The sequence below is a fragment of the Ipomoea nil genome, unplaced genomic scaffold (genome assembly GCF_001879475.1).
Source record: "Ipomoea nil cultivar Tokyo-kokei standard unplaced genomic scaffold, Asagao_1.1 scaffold1564, whole genome shotgun sequence".
Lineage (NCBI taxonomy): Eukaryota > Viridiplantae > Streptophyta > Magnoliopsida > Solanales > Convolvulaceae > Ipomoea > Ipomoea nil.
This window is the reverse complement of record NW_017617992.1, coordinates 6,117-16,432: the sequence shown is the minus strand read 5'-3', so window position 1 is coordinate 16,432 and position 10,316 is coordinate 6,117. Positions and strand designations below refer to the sequence as shown.

General features: G+C 32.3%; 2 protein-coding genes across 2 annotated transcripts; both read left to right on the top strand.

Moving 5' to 3' along the window:
* The first annotated feature begins 390 nt into the window (after window positions 1–390).
* Window positions 391–3,704, top strand: LOC109189812. The gene is made up of 10 exons (XM_019340440.1): window positions 391–457; window positions 546–642; window positions 730–857; window positions 964–1,051; window positions 1,122–1,254; window positions 2,005–2,029; window positions 2,321–2,580; window positions 2,689–2,916; window positions 3,000–3,086; window positions 3,435–3,704. The coding sequence occupies exons 1-10, from the start codon at window positions 391–393 to the stop codon at window positions 3,702–3,704; spliced, it is 1,383 nt and encodes a 460-aa protein (XP_019195985.1).
* A 3,043-nt stretch (window positions 3,705–6,747) lies between these two features.
* On the top strand, window positions 6,748–10,093 carry LOC109189811. Its single transcript, XM_019340439.1, has 9 exons — window positions 6,748–6,853; window positions 6,942–7,038; window positions 7,125–7,252; window positions 7,355–7,442; window positions 7,513–7,645; window positions 8,691–8,972; window positions 9,081–9,308; window positions 9,392–9,478; window positions 9,824–10,093. Exons 1-9 carry the CDS (start codon window positions 6,748–6,750, stop codon window positions 10,091–10,093), a joined length of 1,419 nt encoding a protein of 472 aa, XP_019195984.1.
* The last annotated feature ends 223 nt before the right edge of the window (window positions 10,094–10,316 follow it).

Here is a 10,316-nt window from a genome sequence, read left to right as displayed (position 1 = left end):
ATATTAGATTCCTGAGAGAAATGATCACACGAAGATTAGATCAAAAGAAATAGTTTTTCATGATGAAGAGGTAAATGCTATTTACAAATATATATTCAAATACATCAACAGGTTTAAGTCACAGGTTTCAGTTTTTACAGTTCCTATTTATGATATATATTTAGACAGTTCCTATTGATTTTATAGGGTTCCTTCCTTCATGCTCATGTACCCAAAGAATATGTGGAAAAGTACCTAAGCTATTTTTCTGAGGGTTCAGTTTACGCTATAAAGAATTTTTGTGTTATCATCAATTTTTATTCATACAAGACCAGTCCACAGAAGTAAATGATAAAATTCAATTATCAGACTACGGTCAAGGATTTAAAGAATGCAAAATTTCCGATGAAAATGTATCGTCTGAAGTCATTTAGAGATATCAAATCTAATGAAGGCCTTGATGAGAAACAACTCTTTGGTAATCAATTGATCTCTTATTTTCTAATTTTCTAATTAATTGATATTGTTACTATTAATTTGTACTCTAATAATGCACTATTCTGTAGATGTGATTGGTCGAATGATTGAGATTCACTGCCCACAGGAGAAACTGATTAATGGGAAGAACTCCAGGCTGATTGACTTCACCATTGAAGACACTGAGTATTTTTTTTTTTTATTCGTTTCCTTCTATTTCTACTCTATTTTTAGATTTTCTGTTCTTCTAATCTCTTATCTAACATTTTGCAGTGGTATACAATTGATGTGTACTTTGTGGGACGAACACGTAAGCAAGATCGAGGCATTCTACAATTCTACCACACAAGAGGCATTATTGGTGTTGATCCAATTTTGTAGGGCTAGGGTGTGTTTAAAAAGTAAGTAAATTAAAAGTTTTAGTTTCTGGCTAAGTTATATATATATATATATGTCCACATTTACCAATAATGGATTGTCTAATGTTTACTACCATAATTTCTAAAGGTGGGGATGTTAAGCTTTGTAGCTCCTATGATGTAACACAACTGCTGTTCAACCAGGAATCTCCACCATTTGAGGAGTTCAGAAAAAGGTTAGTCAATTAAATTTATTGCACTACCTATTAGATTGGTACCTAAGTCTTAGTGTTTTTTTTTTCACAGTATCAGCCATGAAAAGACTCCAATGCGAAGTATTATTTCGCAATCAAGTTTTAAGGAATGTAGCTCCTATTCAGCTTCCCTATCTGGTGATATTGAGGTCCGTACTATCAGTGAAATATACAGAGACAAGGAGGTAATATTTATTTAAAACATTTTAGTTATTACCTTAGTAGATATACTGTGATCTCTACAACTATAATCTGTGAAGATATCAATGCCAACTGCTTCATTTGTAATCTGCATTTAATAATATGCATGAGATTTGGAAAAAAAATATTTTAAAAATTAAAAGTTAATAGACTAATACTCTGAAATGTTATTTGGATTCTTACCTGATTGAGTAAATAGATAGTCTTTACTCATGTAGACTAATATTGTGCAGACCATGCTCTGTAGGCATCATTAACCTGCACAATGACAGTTAAAAAAAGAACTTAGCATCCCATTAATACTCATTAAAAGTTAATACAGTAACAAATTAGATAATTAGTTTTTGGGTGCTTAGCTCATTCAGTAAACAAAATGCTGGACTAATAGCTTTGAAATAGCTAGGAGTATGGTTATGCAACTCATATTTTGTTTGTGACCCAAACCTGCACAGACAAGAGATTATTAATTTTAATCATTACCATTGGATCATTACCTATTTGATTAAATATATATGTACTCACTCTATATAGATGACCATTGTTATATGTTTTTCTCATCCATGCTCTCTATTCATCTCAAATATGCACAGTGAGTGCCATTTAACCTGCACATTTAATATTTGGCATTAGTTACAAATATAATAGCACAGAACACAAGAGTTACAAATATAACAGCACAGAACACAAGAGTCTCAATATAAGTCATTCACAGTTATTATTTTAACAAATTACAGAGTCTATTTGGGGTTACTTATCTCAGTTAGTAAATAGCATGAACACATCCCATAACAGTTTTGTTCTTATTATTATCCAACCCATACTTTGTGTTTCACCCAAACCTGCACACACAAAATAATCTCTCTTAGTTATATAAACACAATATGTTTTATTTTGTGTTAGCAAAAATAGATCAACTGATAGATATTATGTATCTCAAACATTCACAAACACTAAACCCTAAAGTAAACTTAGCCTAATGTACCTTTCTAATTCTGTAAATGTTTACCTTTCTAAATGTGTGTGTGCAATTTGGTGATTTTTGGGTGGCAGCAAGGATTGTGTTCATTGATGATCCTGAGTGGTACTATGCTTCGTGTAGAACAAAGGGTTGCAACAAAAAGCTGAAAATGAAAGGAAAGTGGCTGTGGTGTAGTACCTGTGACAGGAATTGGGGCGATGGAACCCTGAGGTACAGAGTTAAAGTTAGGGTGGTGGACTTGGATGGGAATGCTCCTTTCCTCCTATGGGACAGGGAGTGCCTTGATCTACTTGGTGTTAGCGCAGATGATTTGAATTCTACCCATACTAAGGTACTAAATGTTGTTTACTATACCAAGTGTTAACTAATATACAAATTGTATAAATTTCCTATGTACACAATCTTTAAACAATAAATTAATTATTTGCACGGCTGAAAGGGGATACCTAAGGAGATTGAGACTCTGATTGGATTGAATCTGCTCTTTGGAATTGCTGTTCGCAAAGAACAATTCCAAAACTTCCTCAATGCTTTCCCTATTATGAGGATCATCACTGATGAAAAGATCGTAGAAAAGCATGCACCAGAGCTAATTGGAGTTAGGGACAGGGATCTAAGTTCAAAGTTGGAGTTGGAGCTTACAGATGAGGATCTATGGGATCTAGAGGTATAATTGGGTTTACAATTTATACTAATTACTTTATAAATGCAAATTTTAAGTACTTACAGTTTCAACTCTCGATTTTTAAGGAAAATGACCAAGCAAATGAAGCTGAAAGTCCTCTACAAGTTGTTGCACAGAGGCTGAATGCAGAGAACACCTTAGAGAATGGAACAGTCAAGAGATCCCTCATTGATGAATTTTAAAGCACACAAAGTTCTAAAAAAAAGCAAGGAAGCTGTGGTCAAAATTGAGAAATAAGCAGATTTGTTATGAGTATAATGAGTGGGATGTGCTCTATTAAACCTTTTTTTTTTTTTTTACTTTATGAATGCTTTTATGAGGACACAGTTGTGGTGGATTCAAACATTGGACACTGTTAAAGATGGTTTTATGAATGCTCCTGATTTAAGAAGGTTTTTAAATCATGTTATTTCTAAGGCAATTGTTTTATCCCTTCTGGAAAATGTTTTTGTTTTATTTTTTGTAGGTACTAAAGAGGACTGTTATTCCACATAAACCAGGAGCAGATTTTCTTCAATCACATGATGGAAAAAGACAATGCAGAAGTGATTCAACATGAAACAAAAGAAGTTGAACATAACGTGATGGAAAAAGACAATGCAAATTTGATGACACATAAAGCAAAAGAAGATGATCATCACATGAAGGGAAAAGACAATGCCGATTTGATTTCACATAAAGCAAAAGAAGATGAACATCACATGATGGAAAAAGACAATGCAGATAGTATAGCATATGGATATAGTTTCATCTATAATTTGTTAATGTAAAACATTACTTCCAAAATTAATCTAATTTTTTTTTTTGTTTTTAGCATGCAGATTAAATTTTGGTTATACATTGTTATTTTAAGTTAAGGTATACAGTTTATTAAGATAAATATAATCTAAATCTTAGTGATTACATATAATTTTACATGTTCTATTCCTAAAAATTTAAATACTGTAAATATGAACTACTATTTTTTTTATTTAATCCTAACAGCACTTCCATCACTTCCATCACTTCCATCAATATTAATGGCTTAACGTCTTTGTTACTACTAAAACTGTTTTAAGTTTGATCAATTAAGACACAATTCATGTTAGAATGGAATCAAAAACACCATTTTGATTAAAAATGTAATATAACTTAATCATATAGTTATTACAATAATCCTAACATAACGAAAAACAAATCACATGAACATCTGCGTAATATTTTCAGTAAACCTGAAATTAGGAACATGAGAACACTAATACTCTATTAAGTAAATAGACAAATTGATTTAAGCATATATGTATTTCAATAATCCTAACATAACGAAAAAAAATAGATCACATGGTTATCTGGCTAATATTTTCAGTAAACATGAAATTAGGAACATGAGAACACTAATACTCTATTAAGCAAATAGACAAATTGATTTAAGTTGAGTTCAGCAAGCATAGTATAATGGATATCAAAATATACATCACAATTCTTACTATTGAATTATAGTGAATGCTAATTATTGAATTAACACTTATCTTTTTGTATGCAAGTTCAACTCGAATTGACATCGTGCATTATAAGAAGTCATTAGGGCCACAGATATGTTGAAAACAATTTGCAATATAAACTCTCTTCAAAATCCTTGGAACCACCAGAGATTTTGTGGCATCTTGCCTGCATTTTAGTCAACAATTATTAAATTTCCAGCATGTGACATACAAATGTATATATAGAGATAAGCAGGTAATTAGAATGTACATTGTCAGGGACTAATGGATGATTAGGCACTTACCATGTATTGACACCAACTTTGTATATCTGAAGCCTCCTCAAATGCCTTAAGATGAAAGTACAGGTTGTCATACAGATCCCACACGTGATGTCTAGATCAAGGTAGTATAAAAAAAATATAAGTTACAAACAATGCAATAATGACAAACTCGGTAACTAACAATCTATATCAAATTAGATTATACACCATTGGGTAGACTTAACACTTATCTTTGAGCCTTGCTAAGCAACTGTAAGTACCAAACTGGATACCATTGGTACTTACTTAGTCAAAACGTTTCAACTTTTTTAAGCAATCCCTTTTGTTTTAATGTTTTGCCCCCACTGAACAAAATTTCTAGGTCCGCCACTGTACATATATACATATATATATATATATATATATATATATATATATATATATATATATATATATATATATATAGAATTGCACTCAAGTGCGAATGCTTCGCACAGGAGCGAAATAGGAATGGATTCTGTTCGTCCACGTGTCCAAGTCTAATGGTTGAGAAACACTGATTTTTTTAAAAAGCGCGGTTGCATTTTCGTAAATAATTGAACATCCAAGTGCAAGTAAAATGTATTACAAGTGCATGTAAATTATATTATAGGTTCAAGTAAAAATTTACACTAAGCATCAATACTAAGTGCACCTATAGTTCTAAGTAGTTGCACCTATAGTTCTAAGTAGTTGCACACATAGTTATAAGTAGTTGCACCTAGGTGCATGAATGTTTGCGAGTGGTTTTCAGGGGTATTACTACCCGCTGAACTCAGATCAATGAATGTTAACAAGACAAAATTACATGCACTTATAGGTGAAAGTAGGTGCACCTATAGTTATAAGTAGTTGCACCTATAGTTATAAATAGTTGCATAGATAGTTATAAACACACCCAGGTGCATGAATGTTTGCGGGAAGTGAATGCTAATAAGGTGAAATTACATGCAATTATAGGTGAAAGTAGGTGCACTTGTAAGTAATTTTACTTGCACTTCGATGTTCAATTATTTACGAAAATGCCACCGCATTTTTTTTAAACTATTAGATCTGGACACGTGTCGCGCGCTGATTCGTTCGCATATTCCTTCCTGGGCACTTTTTCGCACCTGAGTGCATCCATATATATATATATATATATATATATATATATATATATATATATATATATATATATATATATATATATATATCTACATATATTAAAGCAAAATAATAAGAGCAAAAAACTCCCGCCCAACAGCAACGGCGTCGTTTTGACATAGCCGAAATATTTATGGTATTTGCGTCGGAACACGAAAGGTTTGTGCAGTGTAATAGGTAAACTTTATAGAAAACCTACATTTTTAAAAATATCTACGGTAGATCACTCTCTAATCCAGTGGGATTAGAGAATGTATTTAATTCCATCACTTCCCCATATGGAACATTGAGCCCACTAACCCATACATATTCTCTAGGTATTAATTTCTAAGGAAATAGTACGAAAGGTCATCAGACCTTATATATACAGCACATATACAACATAAAATATTCTACTGTCATTCTCATTCTTCTTCAGACCTTTCGTTATTTCACACAAAAGCTGCACCGGTCACTCTCATTCTTCTTCAGACCTACAAGAAGATGTTTATCCTTGCTAGCCAAATATCCCCAATGAACACCAGGCAGGCTCTTAGGCTACGGGTGGTGAGAGCATATTAGATTCCTGAGAGAAATGATCACACGAAGATTAGATCAAAAGAAATAGTTTTTCATGATGAAGAGGTAAATGCTATTTACAAATATATATTCAAATACATCAACAGGTTTAAGTCACAGGTTTCAGTTTTTACAGTTCCTATTTATGATATATATTTAGACAGTTCCTATTGATTTTATAGGGTTCCTTCCTTCATGCTCATGTACCCAAAGAATATGTGGAAAAGTACCTAAGCTATTTTTCTGAGGGTTCAGTTTACGCTATAAAGAATTTTTGTGTTATCATCAATTTTTATTCATACAAGACCAGTCCACAGAAGTAAATGATAAAATTCAATTATCAGACTATGGTCAAGGATTTAAAGAATGCAAAATTTCCGATGAAAATGTATCGTCTGAAGTCATTTAGAGATATCAAATCTAATGAAGGCCTTGATGAGAAACAACTCTTTGGTAATCAATTGATCTCTTATTTTCTAATTTTCTAATTAATTGATATTGTTACTATTAATTTGTACTCTAATAATGCACTATTCTGTAGATGTGATTGGTCGAATGATTGAGATTCACTGCCCACAGGAGAAACTGATTAATGGGAAGAACTCCAGGCTGATTGACTTCACCATTGAAGACACTGAGTATTTTTTTTTTTATTCGTTTCCTTCTATTTCTACTCTATTTTTAGATTTTCTGTTCTTCTAATCTCTTATCTAACATTTTGCAGTGGTATACAATTGATGTGTACTTTGTGGGACGAACACGTAAGCAAGATCGAGGCATTCTACAATTCTACCACACAAGAGGCATTATTGGTGTTGATCCAATTTTGTAGGGCTAGGGTGTGTTTAAAAAGTAAGTAAATTAAAAGTTTTAGTTTCTGGCTAAGTTATATATATATATGTCCACATTTACCAATAATGGATTGTCTAATGTTTACTACCATAATTTCTAAAGGTGGGGATGTTAAGCTTTGTAGCTCCTATGATGTAACACAACTGTTGTTCAACCAGGAATCTCCACCATTTGAGGAGTTCAGAAAAAGGTTAGTCAATTAAATTTATTGCACTACCTATTAGATTGGTACCTAAGTCTTAGTGTTTTTTTTTTCACAGTATCAGCCATGAACAGACTCCAATGCGAAGTATTATTTCGCAATCAAGTTTTAAGGAATGTAGCTCCTATTCAGTTTCCCTATCTGGTGATATTGAGGTCCGTACTATCAGTGAAATATACAGAGACAAGGAGGTAATATTTATTTAAAACATTTTAGTTATTACCTTAGTAGATATACTGTGATCTCTACAACTATAATCTGTGAAGATATCAATGCCAACTGCTTCATTTGTAATCTGCATTTAATAATATGCATGAGATTTGGAAAAAAAATATTTTAAAAATTAAAAGTTAATAGACTAATACTCTGAAATGTTATTTGGATTCTTACCTGATTGAGTAAATAGATAGTCTTTACTCATGTAGACTAATATTGTGCAGACCATGCTCTGTAGGCATCATTAACCTGCACAATGACAGTTAAAAAAAAGAACTTAGCATCCCATTAATACTCATTAAAAGTTAATACAGTAACAAATTAGATAATTAGTTTTTGGGTGCTTAGCTCATTCAGTAAACAAAATGCTGGACTAATAGCTTTGAAATAGCTGTGAGTATGGTTATGCAACTCATATTTTGTTTGTGACCCAAACCTGCACAGACAAGAGATTATTAATTTTAATCATTACCATTGGATCATTACCTATTTGATTAAATATATATGTACTCACTCTATATAGATGACCATTGTTATATGTTTTTCTCATCCATGCTCTCTATTCATCTCAAATATGCACAGTGAGTGCCATTTAACCTGCACATTTAATATTTGGCATTAGTTACAAATATAATAGCACAGAACACAAGAGTTACAAATATAACAGCACAGAACACAAGAGTCTCAATATAAGTCATTCACAGTTATTATTTTAACAAATTACAGAGTCTATTTGGGGTTACTTATCTCAGTTAGTAAATAGCATGAACACATCCCATGACAGTTTTGTTCTTATTATTATCCAACCCATACTTTGTGTTTCACCCAAACCTGCACACACAAAATAATCTCTCTTAGTTATATAAACACAATATGTTTTATTTTGTGTTAGCAAAAATAGATCAACTGATAGATATTATGTATCTCAAACATTCACAAACACTAAACCCTAAAGTAAACTTAGCCTAATGTACCTTTCTAATTCTGTAAATGTTTACCTTTCTAAATGTGTGTGTGCAGTTTGGTGATTTTTGGGTGGCAGCAAGGATTGTGTTCATTGATGATCCTGAGTGGTACTATGCTTCGTGTAGAACAAAGGGTTGCAACAAAAAGCTGAAAATGAAAGGAAAGTGGCTGTGGTGTAGTACCTGTGACAGGAATTGGGGCGATGGAACCCTGAGGTACAGAGTTAAAGTTAGGGTGGTGGACTTGGATGGGAATGCTCCTTTCCTCCTATGGGACAGGGAGTGCCTTGATCTACTTGGTGTTAGCGCAGATGATTTGAATTCTACCCATACTAAGGTACTAAATGTTGTTTACTATACCAAGTGTTAACTAATATACAAATTGTATAAATTTCCTATGTACACAATCTTTAAACAATAAATTAACTATTTGCACGGCTGAAAGGGGATACCTAAGGAGATTGAGACTCTGATTGGATTGAATCTGCTCTTTCGAATTGCTGTTCGCAAAGAACAATTCCAAAACTTCCTCAATGCTTTCCCTATTATGAGGATCATCACTGATGAAAAGATCGTAGAAAAGCATGCACCAGAGCTAATTGGAGTTAGGGACAGGGATCTAAGTTCAAAGTTGGAGTTGGAGCTTACAGATGAGGATCTATGGGATCTAGAGGTATAATTGGGTTTACAATTTATACTAATTACTTTATAAATGCAAATTTTAAGTACTTACAGTTTCAACTCTCGATTTTTAAGGAAAATGACCAAGCAAATGAAGCTGAAAGTCCTCTACAAGTTGTTGCACAGAGGCTGAATGCAGAGAACACCTTAGAGAATGGAACAGTCAAGAGATCCCTCATTGATGAATTTTAAAGCACACAAAGTTCTAAAAAAAAGCAAGGAAGCTGTGGTCAAAATTGAGAAATAAGCAGATTTGTTATGAGTATAATGAGTGGGATGTGCTCTATTAAACCTTTTTTTTTTTTACTTTATGAATGCTTTTATGAGGACACAGTTGTGGTGGATTCAAACATTGGACACTGTTAAAGATGGTTTTATGAATGCTCCTGATTTTAGATGGTTTTTAAATCATGTTATTTCTAAGGCAATTGTTTTATCCCTTCTGGAAAATGTTTTTGTTTTATTTTTTGTAGGTACTAAAGAGGACTGTTATTCCACATAAACCAGGAGCAGATTTTCTTCAATCACATGATGGAAAAAGACAATGCAGAAGTGATTCAACATGAAATAAAAGAAGTTGAACATAACGTGATGGAAAAAGACAATGCAAATTTGATGACACATAAAGCAAAAGAAGATGATCATCACATGAAGGGAAAAGACAATGCCGATTTGATTTCACATAAAGCAAAAGAAGATGAACATCACATGATGGAAAAAGACAATGCAGATAGTATAGCATATGGATATAGTTTCATCTATAATTTGTTAATGTAAAACATTACTTCCAAAATTAATCTAATTTTTTTTTTGTTTTTAGCATGCAGATTAAATTTTGGTTATACATTGTTATTTTAAGTTAAGGTATACAGTTTATTAAGATAAATGTAATCTAAATCTTAGTGATTACATATAATTTTACATGTTCTATTCCTAAAAATTTAAATACTGTAAATATGAACTACTATTTTTTTTATTTAATCCTAACAGCACTTCCATC

What these genes read in the sequence shown, in the direction of transcription:
- LOC109189812 (XM_019340440.1), top strand. Translation starts at nt 391, where the DNA reads ATGTATCGTCTGAAGTCATTTAGAGATATCAAATCTAATGAAGGCCTT. An exon ending in TTCACCATTGAAGACACTGA is followed by an intron (nt 643 to 729) that starts GTATTTTTTTTT and finishes AACATTTTGCAG; the next exon opens with TGGTATACAATTGATGTGTA. An exon ending in ACACCTTAGAGAATGGAACA is followed by an intron (nt 3,087 to 3,434) that starts GTCAAGAGATCC and finishes CACATAAACCAG; the next exon opens with GAGCAGATTTTCTTCAATCA.
- LOC109189811 (XM_019340439.1), top strand. Translation starts at nt 6,748, where the DNA reads ATGGTCAAGGATTTAAAGAATGCAAAATTTCCGATGAAAATGTATCGT. An exon ending in AAATATACAGAGACAAGGAG is followed by an intron (nt 7,646 to 8,690) that starts GTAATATTTATT and finishes GTGTGTGTGCAG; the next exon opens with TTTGGTGATTTTTGGGTGGC. An exon ending in TGAATTCTACCCATACTAAG is followed by an intron (nt 8,973 to 9,080) that starts GTACTAAATGTT and finishes CACGGCTGAAAG; the next exon opens with GGGATACCTAAGGAGATTGA.